Consider the following 20,302-nt stretch of genomic DNA (forward strand, 5'->3'; position numbering starts at 1 on the left):
ACACTTAAGGACTACAATTGAACCCTCTCACAACCAGTGCTCATCACACCACTTCGGCAAGTAATCCGATAACATTACAAACCACAACTGGGCACGCCATTAAACTCACACAAAAACTGTAAAACAAAAATGGTCCAAATTATACACAAAAGTACACGATACGGCTTAATAGATATAACCACATGACGTAATATTTTGTCAGTCACCCCGAGCTCTCTGGTTGACTCTCGAGCCACTCCATTACATCCAGCCATCTCTCGGGATCCAACTGCATGGGATCGAAGGTGGAAACTTCTTCAGGACTCATTGCAGCACCTTGAATTTCAGCTTTTGATTTTAGTTTCCTATCATTGTGGACCTTCTGATGCCTGTTCATGGTTGATGACCGTGCAAATGCCTCCCCACAAACAGAGCACGGGAATGGCTTCTCGCCCGTGTGTGTTCTCTGGTGACTCTGAAGATGTGATGAGTTTGTAAATGTATTCCCACACACAGGGCACAGGAATGGCTTCTCGCCCGTGTGTGTTCTCTGATGAGTTTGAAGAGTTGACGACTGTGCAAATGTCTTCCCACACACAGAGCAAAGGAATGGCTTCTCGCCCGTGTGTGTTCTCTGATGAGTTTGAAGAGTTGATGCCTGTGCAAATATCTTCCCACATACAGGGCACAGGAATGGCTTCTCGCCCGTGTGTGTTTTCTGGTGACTCTGAAGAGTTGATGACCGTGCAAATGCCTTCCCACACACAGAGCACGGGAATTGCTTCTCGCCAGTGTGTGTTCTCTGGTGTCTCTGAAGATGTGATGGCCATGAAAATGTCTTCCCACACACAGAGCAATTGAATGGCTTCTTGCCTCCGTGTGCGTGGGGCTGTGGAGAGCGTCTCTGCTCCATGTGAGCGTAGTAACAGCAGCGGTGTTATCGAGTCAAAAGTACGCTATCGGCAAGGATGTTTAGCGTTGAGTTTTGGATTTTGTTAAGTGCTGAAACAAGAACGAGTTTATCCGCGAAAATAGACACTTACTTGGAGATTCACGGTATATCGATGTCTGGAACCCGTCTGAAGATGTCGCCACGAACTCTCCCGACGCAAAGTCGCCTAACTGTCGACACAGCAATTGTGCTTGCCAGGCTGCGTTGTCTCGCGGTTGAAGGGCGATCAGCAGAGCGACGAGTCGAGCGTCCAACCTCATCAAGTTCCCTCTCGAAATGGCATTGAGCTCTGCTCCTGAGCCGCCTTATAACTCCCCCCCTAGGATCCAATCCTTTGTCTTTCAGGATATTTGCATTCGATTGTTAATTTTGGAAGGTACAATCCGCATGTCTATTAACATACCGAAGAGTATTGTGCCCATTGTGCTTCATGCATGAATATGTAAGTGCATCTCAGTGTGTAATTGTGCCCTTATTTTGAATAAATGGAAAAACTTTGTCCTCGATTTAAAGTGAATGCAGAGAAATTAGCATGTAACTTTATAAAAGAAAGAGAGCTGCCTTCTCGACGAGGGAGTGAAACCCAATAGGTAATATTCTTTTACAGCGTTACAATGGATAGGTTGTAGTTCATAGGTTATAATATTATGTTTCACTATGATAGAGCTTAACATGTGAGAGTATACAATATCAGAGTTGATAAAATGCGACGATCAAGGGCGTCAATCGGGTGAGTTTGAACAGAGGCTTTAATCAAAGGCGTCATCCCATCACAAAACACCACCTCCCTGCGTTTATTACAGCAACAGAAGCAACTACAGCAGCAACAACAGCAGCAACATCACATTTCGAGGGCAACGCAGCTACTTCCGATTCTGCTGCCCAGCTGTTTGTAGTCGGGACCTGCTCTCGCAGGACCCCACACGTCTTTGGAAATGATTGCGATGATCATGTCTGAGCTCAGAATTAAGTCACTCAAGATTACTTTTTTAACCATAACTTTAGGTATGTTAGTGTCATCGGGGCTCTGTGAATACTACTCATGAATGAAATCACACTCCTGTATGACCGACATTGTACTAATTTTGGTTGATCGAGTAGAACAAGGCACATAACATGTCCAGACGAATTCTTATCAACAACAGTGTCCTTAAATATGATGCTAAAATAAATGTTAACACTGGATTAAACGTGCACCTCTTAACCCCTCCCTCGCATTTACGACTAACAATTTGCATTTGCACATAACATACATTCAAGTACGGTAATTTGCTAAAACGACCAAATTGTCATTCTAAAATTTGAATGCCATTCTTACCCTCGACCCCCACAGTTCACATATCCGACCGTCGGTTCGAGTGAACGGACAATTAACAAACATGTGTAGAGTTCCATTATAATACTTCAAATGAAATTAAAATACCGTACCTCCGTTTATGGTGGTATAAATTATAAAACCAGTTGGTAGCTTTTTTGTCGTTTAATGTTTAGTGTTATTGTTTATAGTGTTATCAATTTACGTGTTTTAAGTACAGGTGATTCCCGGTATACTTCGGTATTCTGGACCTGAACGTTGCACCGTCTCTCTGGGGACCCGTGTGGTGTGTGTAGCGAGTATCACGGGGTGGGCGGGTAGTGTGGTGATAGTGGTCACGGTTGGCACCGATGCACGACCACCGCCACCACCCCTACTGGGCGGTGGATCTGCCACCACAAAGCAGCACGCGGCGGAGGAGTGAGGCGATCGCTCTCGCCACGCGAGCGAGGCCCCCTCGCTTCCTCTTCTTTTCGTGCATCTCCACCTGCACCTCTTCCGTTTTCACCTCCGTCTCATCCTCCTCCATCCCCTCTTTTTCATCCTCCACCACCATCTTCTCCTCTACCTCCTCCTCTTCCTGCGCCACCTCCATCTTGTCCATCTTCTTCTCCTCCGCTAGCACCATCTCTTCCTCCTTCATCTCCTCCTCACCTTCCGGCACCACCATCTCCACCACCGTCTTCTCTTCCTCCTCCACCACCATTGTTTCCCCTTTGTCCGTCGTCTCCGTGTCCTCCACCACGACCATCTGTTCATCCTTTGTTGTCTCCTTGTCCTCCATCTCCGTATTGTCTTTCTCCTCTCCCTCCGTGTTCTCCTCCATTGTCACCATCACAATCTCGTCCTCCTTTGCCTTCTCTTCCTCCGATTTCTCCTCCTCTGTCTCTACCTCATCCTCCATCATCTCCTCCTTACCTCTTCCTTCGTCTTCCTTCTCCACAACGTCTGTCTTCAGCTTCAAAGGCCTGGACGAGTGAGGAGGAGGGCTGAGCTGGCTCAGATCTGTGAAGAGACAACACGACACCGTTCTAGATTTGAAGCTTTCGTGACTGCAATGATTCATATTCTTAGGTTTTTTCGGTAAAGTCACGTAGGTAAAAAAACATTAAAAAGTAAAATAAAATAACATAAAAAATAAAAATCACGACGTTTCGGAGGCAACACAAGCTTCCGTCTTCAGGTGGAACCGTCACAGCCACGACAGCTGTATCAGGTAAATGAGAGATTGCAGAAGCTACCACTTCGTTTATATATGGTTGGAGAAGGTGGTGGGGCAAGGGCCGCATACTTTTATTAATATGGTAAGGTGAGGCTTAAGACTAAGAATAGACTGCATATCAAAGGCTGAGCCTTTGTTATGGAGAGGTGCGGTTTGTGACTCAACCTGTAACAGGGAGACCACCACTAGACATGGTAAAACTGATGGTTGTCTGTCAAACACGACACCGTTCCACCTTGCTGCTACGGCAGACATCGCCATCTCCCCATCGTCCGTGGGTGGAATGTGTGGCGGATTAATTCGAGCTGAATAGAAACAGCAATAACGACATGGCCAGTGAGTGTGCTTAGTATTGGTGCTGTCATTCTCATGGCGCCAGGCTATCCTTGAGATAGGTGCAGCTGTGTCTCACACAGACTGCTGTAGTTTCACAGTAGTGGGTGGCGTTGCTGTGCAAATTTAGCTGAATAATTTGAAGTGACATTTTTTTGGTTCTTTCGGTAAAGTCATGTAGGTATAAAATAAAATAAATTAAATCACAACGTTTCGATTGTAACACAAGCAATCATCATCAGGTGGGAAAACCACAGCAAGAAACGTTCTTGCAATAACGACATGGCCATCGAAACGTCGTGATTTAATTTAATTTATTTTATTTCATACCTACGTGAATTTACCGATATAACCAAAGAATATGGATCCCTGTAGTCACTAAAACTTCAAATCTAGATTGAACATATTCTATATGTATATTCTAATTGACCCCTTGCACATAATGTCCTACGCATTTCAAATGGCATCGATAGAGATCCTGAACGTCCACTGTGATGGAATGGGTGTGGATCTGTGTGGTCAATGCAGCAGCAATAATAGCCAAGGCGGGAAGCAAGATCTGAACTGTAATGGTGAAGAATGAGTGCACGAAAATTTGGTCGCTTCAACACATCCACGATTTAAAAAAAGTGTCCGTCAGTGATTTGTGGTCGAGAGAGCCACCTCCCTTGACGTCGAAGGCATCTCAAAGTGCATTGCATGCGATTAGCCTCTCGCATCTCTCATCTCATCGCGTTTTAAATTGGACACCCCTCTCAGTGGTAGCTGTCGCTGTGCATTACAAGGCGACTTGGCAGCTGGCCTGGAAACCGGCGATAGACAGCGAAAATCTCACGGTGGATGGAGGGTTACATGGTGAAGATATGCCCACTTCGTTATGTGGTCTAACTCAGAAACCAGTTACGAAAAATAAATCTGTCCTCAGTATAGCGGAATGTACACGTGGGGTTTGCAGTGTCTGTGAATTTTGAGAGCGCGACAGGGCTTGAGCACCTGTGCATCACAGCAACATTGACCTGGGTTTGATTTTCACGTTTGGCCACATTCTCCGTGTGGATTATGCAGCCCCATGTTCTGGGAAGGTTCTGCAGCTTTCTCCCTGTTACTGAACCCACACAAGCAATGCAAATCGTTCAATTTGGATCGCAAACAGTAGCGACTTTCTTGCAAAATGCGAGCAAACTTGGCAGGATCCTCCTGAAAAAAGTCTTGAGACCGAGTAAGGCTGATGCTGCGTGAGAAGCATGGCAATAATAAGCAAAAATAAACACACAGGGCGCACACGCAGAGTGGTTTACCGTGGCTCAGCGACTCCGGAGTTTGCTTTATCTTCTTGGAAGCCCTCTTCTTCTAAAGCTCGGAGCTATTGGGCCCCACACAGGATTGGAGGACGTGGTGGCGGTGGCGTAGTGGCGGCGGTGGTGGAGGTGGTGTCAGTGGTAGTGGTGCTGCTGCTGGTGGTAGCGGTCTGGAGCCATTGTCGCTCGATCTTGGCGAGGCGCTGCTCTTCCTCGAGGCGCTTTTGCTCCACAAGACGCTTCTCCTCCATCAAGTGCTCCTCCTCCTCTTGACGCTTCACCTCAACGAGGCGCTTCTCCTGAATGAGACGTTTCTCCTCGAGGAGCTTCACCTTGCGAAAGCGCCTCTCCTCAAGTCGCTTATTTTTTTTCTCAAGACGCTTCAGCTCTATGAGACGCTTCACCTCAAAGAGGCGATTCTCCTCCATGAGGTGCTTCTCTTCCTCGACCCGCTGCACCTCAATGAGGCGCTGGTCCTCGACAAGGCGCTTCTCTTCTTCCACCCGCTTCTCCTCCATGAGGCGCTTCTCTTCCTTGACCCGCTTCACATCTATGAGGCGCTTCTCTTCCTCCAGATGCTTCTCCTTGAGACGCTTCACCTCGCGAAGGCGCTTCTCCTCCATGAAGCGCGTTTCTTCAAGGAGGCGCTTTTCCATGACGCGTTTTACGTCGTTGAGGATTTTGTTTCGAAGGCACTTCTGCTCCGTTTGGTGCTTCACCTTGGCGAGGCGCTTCATCTCGTTGGTGCGCTTCTCTTCCATTCTGCATTTCTCCTTCGTAAGGCGCTTGTCCTCCTGGAGATGCTTCACTCCGCTGAAGTTCTTCACCTCCCGAATGCTCCTCTGTTCACGCGAAGATAAGCACATGACCATTCAGACATGCACACTGAGGACTAAATCTATTCTCGCAGGCACACAAACATGGACGGGCACATAGACAAACAAAAATGCATACTGGCACATCTATGTACGGATGAAAACATGCACATTAACTCATGCAAACATGCTAGCAAACGTACGAATATACACCATCACCTAATGTTATCAAAATACATGTTACATCCTCATATTCTCACAAATTCAATACACGCACTTAATGCAGTGATAGTTTACAACGATTTCATGGAGATTGTTGGCAACAATCATCACTGGCAATAGTTTCCACAGAATGTTCTATTGTAAAGATCTGGATGCCCATAATCTGGACACATTTTATTGCAGCACCCATAATGGGTAACTGGAATGGCAACTTCCAATCAGCTCACAGACATAATTCATGAGATTGCCTGATATCATTCTGTCTTCATTGGTAATGAATGGCGACTTCATTTGCCTTCACGAGTGGGATATGGCATGACGTGATGGTGGAGAGATGGAGTGATGGTGTTGGGACATGGTGTTGTGATACGGAGAGGTGAAATTGTGGAATGTTCTGGAGAGACGGTGCCTTGTGATGGTATTGACGCTTTATGAGGCTCTATGATATTGTATTGATTCTCGATTTGAAGCTTTCGTGACTGCAATGATTCATACTCACGTATGTCACTTTACCGAAAAAAACCTAAGAAAGAGTCACATACGTGACTTTACCGAAAAAACCTGAGAGTATATTGTATCGAGTTGGTGGTGATGTAAAGAGATTGTGTGGTGATGTGAGGTGTAGTGATGTTTTGGTGCAATGGTGTGGGAGTGTGGAGAGAATGTGGTGTTTGACTCCCTTAGACCCCATACACACCTTTGGGGAACGATTTTCATAGCTTTGGCCTGGGAAAGGGTCCACTTCATCCATAATGTCCCCCCACGTGGTCGACTGGCGCCATGACTCCCGGGCTACGGAAAACAAAATTAATTCAAAGGACGAGTAATGTATTAGAGAACGAAGCACGTGGATATTCACACAACTAATTCTGAGATTCTTGTAATTACCTCTTAACACAAAACATGACCTGCTGTTGAGAAATATTAATCACATGGCAGTAAAACTTTACAAGTCATATTTTTGTAAGCATGTTGAGATAATCAATTTCATAAAGTTGAGACCCCCATTTAAACCAATATGGCTGAAACTCGGTTCTAAATCCATGCTGTCTGCACACTTGACCTTTTCATCTTCCCATCACCGCCACGTCTACTAAAATAAATTAATCAGGGAGCTGCCTCCTCTGCATAAAAACCACGTGCTACAGGTAACTGGGACTTACCATCATAGTCCTCCAAGATCTCAGCCCACTTGCGTTGTCTGTCCATGTTGTTGGGAAGGAATCGTTTCTGTTTGATGTTGGAGGGCCTGGGGAGGTTGTAAAAACGCTCAGATTTAGCAACCGTTTGAATCACTCATCCTCTCAATTATTACAAATTTGACCACTCGCTGTACCAATCTAATCACTTTCGTGCAGTTTGTTTTACAAGTCCACTCACTCGCTTGTTTGCCCACTCACGCGTGCGTCAGATCACTCACTCATCCACCCACGCGAACATATTTATTCCAACTGCCTATTGCATTAAACATAATCGCAAGACATAACCGTGATGTTTAACCTCTAATCCAGACAAGCATGTTGATGCACAGCCCATTTGTATAAATCGACTGCTTGATAAAGGCCCCCCTATGTCTTGTAGGTCATTGGGGTCAAATGACCATACTTAAATCATTTGTTATGACCCGAGAATGACGTCTTAGGTCACGTGATGTCAGAGGTACCGCCCATGTGGCTGTGACATCACAGATAGGAGACATCTATGGCAGCAGCTCGGGTCTGAACTAAAAGGTAGACTCCTCCCCCGTGTTGGATAACATTCAATACATGTAATGCAGGGCACAATTATGCAGGCAATCAGAACACAATAATTATAGATATGTTAATCATATTATATGAGATTTAAACAGGTTAGTTATGAACGTTTTAAATGTTAACTTGCTTTGGGTCTAAACAATGACAGTAACAGCAATATATCAGAGCATGCCAAGTAAACTAATAGTCCTAATTTGGTTGCAGAAAATCTAAATATCAACATATTCAAATATAATGAAGCTTTAGTTTGTAGTCAAAACGTGCAATAAAAATAAACAACACACATCGTCAACAGGGACGCTCACGATAATTGTTTTTTTACCCTTCTATCTGGCAACAAAACTGACACCTTTTTACAAGGAGTCATGTTTGCATAGACCGCAATACCTGCAGCCATAATACAAACAAAAGAACATAACTCTGATAATGTGCACTGTCCTTGAAGTTGATTGGTCCACACCCGAGACAGCTTTCCTTAGAGCCTAGTCTCACATGGGTTGGACCTGATGACGCCAAAAGGCGCACTGTAAAAAGGTGTCAGTTTTGTTGCCAGATAGAAGGGTAAAAAAAACAATGATCATATTTTTACTGGCAAATGAGGTTCCCATAGGGACGCTCACCTCGTTGACGATTCGCTCTGCAAAGGCTTCTTCTGCTGCTGCTCACTCGTGCGCATTCCTCTCGACTGCGGGTGGAGGCGTGGCTATGACGTAACAGAATTGACGTCACTACGGCGAGGCTCCGCCCCCACGCGCTTGGCGGGCGCACCACGTGGTGCAGTGCGGGTGGTTGCGTCACCGGAAACAGCAGAGCCCTCTGTTCGACATTAAACATTTGCCCCCTCGCTTTGTGCTGTCTTTGATGTCGCCGTTACTGCGGCGAGGACTGAAGCGATGCCTGGCCATTAGGCCTGGCATATACCTAGGCCTCAGGCTTCATATTTGTTCGTAGTTATTTTTTGTTTAATTGGAATTATTAACTTGCATTTCATTAATTACATTTCAAGCGTATAAACATTATCCCATTGGTTTATTTACTTTTAAATTCAGGTTTTTACTAGAGTTTTTGATCTGTAGTTATATTTAAATGAGTGAGGTGGTTGTACTAAGTGTGAATTTGAGTTCCATGTAAATTATAATTGTGTAAAGGATTTGTCTGTGTGCACCTATCCTGGCAGTGGTAATATGGGCTTTTTATAATTAAGTTGTTAACGAGATTGTTTATTTGTGTGTGTCTGTTATCGATGTCTGTGTTAGGTTACATATCTATGTTTGTAGCTGTGTGTGTTTGTTAATTTATGATGGGTGGTCATGATGATGTTTCTTGATAATGGATGGTGGTGATGATGATGGGTGGTGATTATGAAGGTTGGTAATGATGATGGTTGGTGATGATAATGTGTAGTGATTATGATGGGTGGTAGTAATGATCATGGGTGGTGGTAATGATTGGTGAGGTTATGATGATGGGTGGTGATGGTTATGGGTGGTGATGATGATGGGTTGTTGTGATTATGGGTGGTGATGATGATGGATGATTGGTGGTGGTTATGATAACTGTTGGATTGTGATGGTTGGGTGGTGGTGGTGGCGATGGTTGATAGTGATAATGATGATTGGAGATGATAATGGGTGTTGATGCTGATGATTTGTGTTGATGATTATGGGTGGTGATGAGTAAATGAGCCACCACCCAATACATAACAGTAACAGAAGTAACTAAAGCAGCACCAATAACAGCAGCAACAACAGCAGCAGCAACACGTTTTGAGGGCGACGCAACTACTTCTGATTCTGCTGTTTCTGCTGCTCGACTATTTGTAGACAGGACCTGCTCTCGCGGGACCCCACACGTCTTTGGAAATGAATGCGATGATCATGTCTGAGCTGAGAATCAAGTGACTAAAAGTTACTTTGTTTAACAATAACTGTGTGTAGGTTAGTATCTGGGGGCTCAGCGAATACTATTCATGAAATAACTCGTACTCCTTATTGACCGACATTCTACTCATTTTGGTTGATCGAGACGAACAAGGCACGTGCCATGTCCAGATTATTTTTATTACCAATATTGTCTTTAAATATGATGCTAAAATAAACGTTAACACTGGATTAACATGCACCTCTTAACCCCTGCCTCGCATTTACGACTAACAATTTGCATTTTACACGTAACATGCAGTCAAGCACAGTAAAATGCTAATACGACAATATTGTTATTCTAGGAATTTGAATTCGATTCTAACCCTGCACCCCCCACAGTTCGCATATCCAACCCCAGGTTCGATGGAACGTTCGCTTTACATACATACTAGCTGTACTACCCGGCTTCGCCCGGGACTTGTATCTACCACGGCCGGCCGCCTTTGTCTCCCCAGTGGCGATGTTAATACGCTACAGTAGTTAAGTTACTCGTTTGAGGCAGAGTCGACCTAGGGGAGGTTCAAATAATCGTCACCGGTGGTGGCCGTGAGCGGGAATCGAACTGGGTTTGCCGGGTTGGTAGCGCAGCGTAGCGTTAAGCACTACACCCACCGCTCCTCACACACCACACACGCACAGACACACACACAGACACACACACAGACACACGCAGACACACACAGACAGAAACACACACACAGACAGCACGCTAACCACTACACTACCGCTCCCCACACACCACACACGCACACACACAGACACACACACAGACACACACACAGACACACACACACAGACACACACACACAGACACAGGCAGCACGCTAAGCACTACACTACCGTTCCCCCTACACAACACACGCGCGCGCGTCCATAGGTACACATACACGCGCTTGCTGCAGACACACACGACTTTCAGGGTGCATACGGCAGTAAACGACTGAAATAATAAAGCGGCAATGCTGTGTAAGGAACGCCTTAGACCCGCATTATACATTTGTGTAATGCGAGCGTAAACACACAAACACACACAAACACATACACAATACACACACACATACATGCAGACACACAGACAGACACATAACACACATACATACACACACATACAAACACAGAAACACATACACACACATACATAGACACACACACACATCCACAGACGTACATACACACATACATACAGGCACGCAGACATACACATAAACACATACAAAAAAACCCACATACATACACACACACATACATACACACAAACACATGCACACACATACATACACACATGCATACAGACACACAGACATACACATAAACACATACACACATACACATGACCCGGCTTCGCCCGGGACTTGGATCCACCACGGCGGCAAAACCGACATACATACACACACAGACATACACACAAACACATACACACACATACATACACACATGCATACAGACACACAGACATACACATAAACACATACACATGACCCGGCTTCGCCCGGGACTTGTATCCACCACGGCGGCAAAACCGACATACATACACACACAGACATACACACAAACACATACACACACATACATACACACATGCATACAGACACACAGACATACACATAAACACATACACATGACCCGGCTTCGCCCGGGACTTGGATCTACCACGCCCAGCCGCCTTTGTCTCCCAAGTGCCGATGTTAATACACCACACCAGTTACTCGTTTGAGGCTGAGTGGACCTAGGGGAGGTTCAAATAATCGTCACCGGTGGTGGCCGTGAGCGGGAATGGAACTGGGTTCGCCGGGTTGGTAGCGCAGCGTAGCGTTAAGCACTACACCCACCGCTCCTCACACACCACACACGCACAGACACACACACAGACACACGCAGACACACACAGACAGACACAGACAGAGACACACACACACAGACACACAGACAGCACGCTAAGCACTACACTACCGTTCCCCCTACACAACACACGCGCGCGCGTCCATAGGTACACATACACGCGCTTGCTGCAGACACACACGACTTTCAGGGTGCGTAAGGCAGTAAACGACTGAAATAATAAAGCGGCAATGCTGTGCGAGGAACGCCTTAGACCAGCAACACATTTGTGTAATGCGAGCGTAAACACACAAACACATACAAACACATACACACACATACATACACACACATACACACAAACACATACACACAGACATACACATACACACAAACACACACATACATGCACACAAACACATACACAATACACACACACATACATGCAGACACAGACAGACACATAACACACATACATACACACACATACACACACATACATAGACACACACATACATAGACACACACATACATACACACAAACACATGCACACACGTACATACACACATACATAGAGACACGCAGACATACACATAAAGACATAAAAAAAACCCACATACATACACACACACATACACACAAACACATACATACACATACATACACACATACATAGAGACACACAGACATACACATAAACACAAACACACATACACATGACCCGGCTTCGCCCGGGACTTGGATCCACGATGCCCCGCCGCCTTTGTCTCCCCAGTGACGATGTTCACACACGACAGCAGTTACGCTTTTGAGGCTGAGTGGACCTAGGGGAGGGCCAGGTCCGTTTCAAATAATCGTCAGCGGTGGTGGGCGTGAGTTGGAATCGAACTGGGGTCGCTCAAGCAGCTTAATGACTGTTTGTACAAAGAACATATAAAGAATCGATTATAATAACCAGGCAAGAGTCCACATTATAGACTGCCAGTACACGCACTCAGCTTCATAAGCAGGCTAGAGTGTACATGATAGAGTGGCAGTACGCTCACCGAGCTTAATAAGCAGGCTACAGTGTACATGATAGACTGGCAGTACGCTCACCCAGCTTAATGAGTATTTGTACAGTGAACATTAAAGTAATCGATTGTTGGCGCGTTGGGTTTAAAAGTAATATTAATAGCACACATTGTGGTGGGGGTGTAGTGAAGAGTAGGAAAAACTTTGATGAATTTACCTCAGAGTGGCGTGGTGGGTGTCGAGGCCTAGTAGTGTGCAAAGCCTGCGGCCTCGCCTAAAATTGTCGGCTTGGAAGAGGCAGGGTACGGGTGGCGTTCCTTCCCCCCCCCCCCTAGCGCTCCAACAATACTGTGTAATGGCTATTATTTAATTAAATACGGAGCTTATGAAAGTGGCGAAGGCGTGGCTAGCCGTTGGCAGGGGCAACCGCCGTACAATGAAACTGCAGCCCTTGGCGAAGGCGTGGCTAGCCGTTGCCAGGTCCAATGAAAGCGGCGAAGGCGTGGCTAGCCGTTGCCAGGGGCAACCGCCGTCCAATGAAAGTGCGTATGGGCCAAAGTCCACACACACACACACAGACAGACAGACAGACATGAACGATTTTATATATATAGATGAGCAGTGTGGTTATAATACTTCTAATTAGATTTGAATACTGTACCTCCGTTTATGGTGTAATGAATTAGAAAACCAGTTTATAGCCATTTAATGTTGAGTGATATTGTTTATAATGATACAGCTCAAGTCATAGAGGTGAAACGGCCTAAGTGTGTAACGAATACAGATAGGGCGTCGCCGTTGGATCGTCCACCCATTGCGCCTCAAGACCTATGTCCGTCCCCACCCAGACAGCTCATCCCCATGTCCTGTACAGCCCAAGTCTGGTGTGTCCAACGTGGTGGGGCGCTCGGCAACGGAAACCGTACTCCAAATGAAATGTGTTGTGCCGCTCACAGTTTCCTAGCCCCTGAGGCCCGAGGTGCTTCAAGGATCCGCCACGTGCGAGAAATCGGTGCCTGGAGCCCAGTCATGTTTCTCAAAAGAAGCCAGGGACCTGCCTAACCCTTCAAGCCTATGGTGCGAACCCTTGACGCCCCGAAAGGCACAAGATTCTACCATAGGCGAAGGACCGGCGTCGAGAACCAGGTCAAAATGCGCAAGGTTGCGCTCGTAGGATCCAAGCCCAACACACGGACAATTGAAGGGTCCAGTTGAACAACGTGGAAGCGTGTTAGGATTGTTGTTGTGGTTATTGTGTTGTTTCTTGTTGTTGACGGGTGAGTGTGGTCACACCGCTTACCCCGTACAGTTGAGTGTTAGGTTTGGGAAATTTTGCTACATCTGCTGCCCTGACGCACGTGGCTTCTAAAACATATTGTTGATGTAAAGACAGTGCATCTACTAAGGGACAAGCGGTGGCAATAAGATAGAGGTCAAGAAAGGAAGGTGGGACAAAGGGTGAGGGGGAATTCACACCGAGAATAAGAGGGTGGGAGGAACGAGGTTCGGGGCTCTCACTATGAGATCTCTTTTACCAGTGGCAAAATATAGTAGGTTTTTACCCTTTTAAACTTTTGTACCAGTTTAAAAGGGTAAAAACCTATTACGAGGTTCGGGGCTGTTTTGGTGGATCGTCGTTGTCGTTGCTGTATCGTAATTCCGGCGTCCTAAGCAGTGGTAAAGGCTAAACAAAATAACCCTCTACAGTCTGAGTCTGGAGTCATTACAATTGTAACGATTCATAATCTCACGAGCTCAAAGTGGGTTTGTTCAATTATTTATATATTTCCATACTTGTGTATTGCTATTCGATGCCATTGAGATGGAACATTCATCAATCAGTGGGCAACTTGATTCTAATACGATGATGGTGTGATTCTAATAATTTTATGCGATTCTAAACCTGGCACCTCGCAGGCCACATTTTGGTCTTCTGATGCGTATTTACATATAACGTAGATTTGAGCACAGTGTAAGTCTGGTACGACAAAAATTTCATCCATAATCAACGTTTTTGGGTTTAGATCGCGTTTATTTATAAATGTGTCGTAACCCTCCCTTTACAAATTGTAAATGTTGTGGCTTCAACACACCGGTGGGCTAAAGCAGTGAACTATTTGTCTTTGTCAACGTGACACATTTTTACTGATTGGCCGTGTCGGGTGGTTGAGGGTTACGACACATTTATAAATAAACGCGATCTAAACCCAAAAACGTTGATTATGAATAACATTGGTCGCGAAAGCCTACGTGTTAAAATTTTTATCACATCCTGATCCTGCACCTTCCGTTTCGCAGGTCCCAACCTTGGTTCGCACGTCCATATTACAAACAGACATACATATTACATACAGACATGTTACATATAGACATGTAACGTACTAACGAGCATAATTTGATTCTAAGAGGACCACGGAGTAATTCTAATAATTCGAATGCGATTCCAATATCACACTTCATTGTATGGTGTTCCAATCTATAACACTAGCTTATAATGTTAATTTTTAACGTTATGCAGAGCTCATAGGTTTTATTGTTAGAGTTTACAACATTAGATTTTACTATAAAAGTAGTTTGCGGTGTTATTGTTATAGCGTTACAATGTACAGCTATAACAGTTATATTGTTAGAGTTTATAATGTTAGAGCTTACAGTGTGAGTTTATAACGTGAGAGTTTTTGGCCGTGCCCTGTCCTCGTGGGACCCCACACGGATTTGGAAATAATTGCAATGACCATGAATGAGCTGAGATTTGAGCGACTAATGTTTACTTTGTTTCAACATAACTGAGTGCAGGCTAGTGCCATCTGGGCTTAGCGAATACTACTCATAAATGAACTCATACTCCTTTATGAAAGACATTGTAATCATGCCTTTTCTTGACGAATTGTTTTCCTCAATATATACGGCTAAAATACACAGCAGAGGGAAGGCTGCCTTGTTGGGGAGATGTAGTTTGGGATTGGAGTTAAACATTCGCTGCTTGGCCCCGTCGACGATCCGTGTTATCGTTGATAGTGTTACAGTTCAAATGTCATACTTGATGATTAGGGACAGTAACGTTGCGAATAGATTTATAATGGGGACCTTTCCCCTCCAGGGACACATGTTAATGGAGAGACAGCCAAGATGCTGCCGGTTAAGGGCAGATTTGTGTGACGAAGATCCTCCACCTGAAACTCGCTTAAAACACGTTTTTGCTATGAACATTGTAAAATAAATAAACGGACAAACATTTGTTAAAATACGTTTTTATTAATCTGCAATCATTTTTACGTTTAAACTCCAACCGAATATGTATTATGTCCTATGTTCAAACAGTTACAGCACAATGCAAACCATATCCGTTCCAGGAATACCAAAGCGTTAAAGTTCCTTATTAGTTCACCACATTTGTTCACTGTGCGTCTATGTTGAAGTCAATGCCATATATCCAACGAACGCGTCATCAATGTACATCCTAAAGTCGATTATTACCAACCAATAAAAGCTTTATATTTGAAAAAAACGTTTAAAATGTTGAGTAAAGATCTGACTCCAGATGCATTCCAACTTTAGCTCAACAGGAAGACTTAAACACTACAATATTGTCCGGAATTGAACCATCTCACAACCACTGCTCATCACACCACTTCACAAAGTAATCCGACAACATAAAAAAATCACCACCTGCACGTCAAGAAACTCTCAAACGAACTGTAAAACTAAAGGGTCAGAATGATACACAAAAGTACTCAAGACAGCTTAATAGGTAAAACCGCATGCAACATTATATTTCAGTCACCGCTAGCTCTCGGGTTGATCCTCGAGCCACTCCATTACATCCAGCCATCTCTCGGGATCCAACTGCATGGGATCGAAGGTGGAATTATCTTCAGGAATCATTGCAGCACCCTGAATTTCAGCTTTTGATTTCAGTTTCCTATCATTGTGGACCTTCTGATGCGTGTTAAGATTTGACGACTGTGAAAATGCCTTCCCACACACAGAGCACAGGAATGGCTTATCGCCCGTGTGTGTTTTCTGGTGACTCTGAAGATGTGATGACTGTGCAAATGTCTTCCCACACACAGAGCACAGGAATGGGTTCTCGCCCGTGTGTGTTCTCTGGTGACGCTGAAGATGTGATGACCATGAAAATGTCTTCCCACACACAGGGCACAGGAATGGCTTCTCGCCCGTTTGTGTTTTTTGGTGACTCTGAAGATGTGATGACTTTGCAAATGTCTTCCCACACACAGGGCACAGGAATGGCTTCTCGCCCGTGTGTGTTCTCTGATGGTCTTGAAGAGTTGACGAGTGTGCAAATGCCTTCCCACACACAGGGCACAGGAATGGCTTCTCACCCGTGTGTGTTCTCTGATGAGTTTAAAGAGTTGATGCCCGTGCAAATGCCTCCCCACACACAGAGCACAGGAATGGCTTCTCACCCGTGTGCGTTCTCTGGTGTCTCTTAAGATCTGATGGCCATGAAAAGGACTTCCCACACACAGAGCAATTCAATGGCTTCTTGCCTCCGTGTGCGTGGGGCTGTGGAGAGCGTCTCTGCTCCATGTGAGCGTAGTAACAGCAGCGCTGTTATCGAGTCAAAAGTACGCTATCAGCCGCAAGGATGTTTAGCGTTGAGTTTTAGATTTTGTTAACTGCTAAAACAAGAACGACACTCGCGTCTTACCGAGATGCAAAAAAATCCCGCTAATTTGACGAAGAACACGTTCCGCGAAAATAGACACTTACTTGGAGATTCACGGTATATCGATGTCTGGAACCCGTCTGAAGATGTCGCCACGAACTTTCCCGACGCAAAGTCGCCTAACTGTCGACACAGCAATTGTGCTCGCCAGGCTGCGTTGTCTCGCGGTTGAAGGGCGATCAGCAGAGCGACGAGTCGAGCGTCCAACCTCATCAAATTCCCTCTCGAAATGGCATTGAGCTCTGCTTCTGAGCCGCCTTATAACTCCCCCCCTAGGATCCAATCCTTTGTCTTTCAGAATATTTGCATTCGATTGTTAATTTTGGAAGGCACAGTCCGCATGTCTATTAACATACCGAAGGGTAATGTGCCCATTGTGCTTCATGCATGAATATGTAAGTGCATCTCAGTGTGTAATTGTGCGCTTATTTTGAATAAATGGAAAAACTTTGTCCTCGATTTAAAGTGAATGCAGAGAAATTAGCATGTAACTTTAGAAAAGGAAGAGAGCGGCCTTCTCGACGAGGGAGTGAAACCCAATGGGTAATATTCTTTTACAGCGTTACAATGGATAGGTTGTAGTTCATAGGTTAAAATATCATGTTTCACTATGATAGAGCTTAACATGTGAGAGTATACAATATCAGAGTTGATCAAATGCGACGGTCAAGGGCGTCAATCGGGTGAGTTTGATCAGAGGCTTTAATCAAAGGCGTCATCCCATCACGGAACACCACCTCCCTGCGTATATCACAGCAACAGAAGCAACTACAGCAGCAACAACAGTAGCGACACCAGCAGCAGCAACATCACATTTCGAGGGCGACGCACCTACTTCAGATTCTGCTGCCCAGCTGTTTGTAGTCGGGACTTGCTCTCGCAGGACCCCACACGTCTTTGGAAATGATTGCGATGATCATGTCTGAGCTGATAATTAAGCCACTCAAGATTACTTTGTTTAACCATAACTTTAGGTAGGTTAGTGTCATCGGGGCTCTGTGAATACTACTCATAAATGAAATCACACTCCTGTATGACCGACATTGTACTAATTTTGGTTGATCGAGTAGAACAAGGCACGTGCCATGTCCAGACGAATTCTTATCAACAATATTGTCCTTAAATATGATGCTAAAATAAATGTTAACACTGGATTTAACGTGCACCTCTTAACCCCTCCCTCGCATTTACGACTAACGATTTGCATTTGCACATAACATACATTCAAGCACAGTAAAATGCTAATAGGACCATATTGTTATTCTAAAATTTGAATGCGATTCATGTCCTGTACCCCCACAGTTCACATATCCGACCCCCGGATCGATTGAACAGATAATTTACATACATATCTATAGAGTGCGATTTTAATACTTCTAATGAGACTTATTTTATTACGTCTCTTCTACGTGACTTTACGGAAAGAACCAAGAAGACTATGAACTAGTGTTTAAATTTAGAACTATATAAACGGAGGTAAGGTATTATAATCTCATTAGAAGCATTAGAATCACAGTGTGGTCGTATTAGAATCACACTCTGCTCATATGTATATATAGTCTCCGTGCAAGGATCGGATAAAAATGATAAAAATTACAACACGGTCGTATTACACTGCAAGATGAAGGTCTCATCTCAATGTCATCGAATAGCAAAAGACGGCATATTATATAAATACACGCACAAACCCATTATAATATAATGAGCTTATGAAATCGTTACAATCGAAATGCTATATACAGTATATATATATACACATACAAAAATCATAACAACCACACATGGTAACATATATACACCACATTATACAGGTAGGAACAATGTTCCACACTGCCCACCAGGGATTTATTGTCTGTCCTGTTTGTCTGACTGTCTGTTTGTTTGTCGTGCATAAATAAATAAATATATAACATAAACAGCTCTTTGATTGGTGGAGACCTACTTCCGGGTATGGGAGAGGGGAGGTGCCTAAGGGAGGAGGGTCAGGGGAGGGGCCTAAGGATATGGGGGGGGAGGTGTTCAGGAGAGGGGCCTGAGGGGGGGGGGTCAGGGGAGGGGCCTAAGGGGGGGGGTCAGGGGAGGGGCCTAAGGATATGGGGGGGGGGGTGTTCAGGAGAGGGGCCTGAGGGGGGGGGGTCAGGGGAGGGGCCTAAGGGGGGGGGGTCAGGGGAGGGGCCTAAGGATATGGGGGGGGGGGTGTTCAGGAGAGGGGCCTGAGGGGGGGGGGGGGGTCAGGGGGGGCCTAAGGGGGGGGGGTCAGGGGAGGGGCCTAAGGATATGGGGGGGGGGGGGGTGGGGGTGGGGGGGGGGGGGGGTAAGGTGGGGGGTGGGGGGTGGGGGGGAGGGGGGGTGTTCAGGGGAGGGCATAATGGAAGGGGGTGTTCAGGGGAGGGGCCTAAGGGAGGGGGGGGCGATAGTTAAGGGGGCTGTCTGCCTGGCTACCTAAAGTCAAGTTATTTTTTCTACATACAGGTAGGAACAACAGGTTCCACACTGCCCACCAGGGATTATTGTCTGTCTGTCGTGCATCTATATTCGCTGCGTTAACTCTCCCATGCCACTCGAGGCCATCTTGGTGCCAGTCCTTTCCCACCCCACCACCTCTGTGCTTTCTCCCTCCCCCACCGATGCTGCTTCAAGCAATGGCGAATAGGCTTCAACGTAAATATTAAGTCTTCTATTAAGAGTCTTCAAGGCGGTACGTGACTCCACAGATATATGCTTTATCACTAAAAACACCATGAGTATATTGATATTGATAAGCTTTTTTCTCGTATCTCTTGACGCAGAAATAAGCTGCCTATGCACATATAATATCGTGTTGTAAGTTAGAGTACTGGCGAAGCGTACTCAGTATTTTGTATCTCCTGCACTTTTATTATCGATTTGTACCGTTTGCTTATGGAATATTGTATTGACTCCTAAGTCATGGAATCTATAATCTTCTACTTTTTGAGTGCGTGA

The 20,302-nt window shown here is 45.2% G+C and overlaps 1 protein-coding gene across 1 annotated transcript in view; it reads right to left on the reverse strand.

The window, feature by feature from the left end:
- The window catches only part of LOC133361338 (zinc finger protein 208-like), a gene marked incomplete at both ends in the record, with an annotated part of 534,864 nt that extends 517,878 nt beyond the window's left edge, over positions 1–16,986 (reverse strand). Inside the window, 2 exons of the mRNA XM_061580270.1 lie at positions 425–704; positions 16,592–16,986. Coding sequence (XP_061436254.1) covers positions 425–704; positions 16,592–16,986 — 675 coding nt within the window. The remainder of the gene's footprint in view (positions 1–424; positions 705–16,591) is intronic.
- Between the last annotated feature and the right edge of the window lie 3,316 nt (positions 16,987–20,302).

This window comes from Lethenteron reissneri, chromosome 72, assembly GCF_015708825.2.
Source record: "Lethenteron reissneri isolate LAM-NWPU_2019-01 chromosome 72, ASM1570882v1, whole genome shotgun sequence".
In the NCBI taxonomy this organism is placed as follows: domain Eukaryota; kingdom Metazoa; phylum Chordata; class Hyperoartia; order Petromyzontiformes; family Petromyzontidae; genus Lethenteron; species Lethenteron reissneri.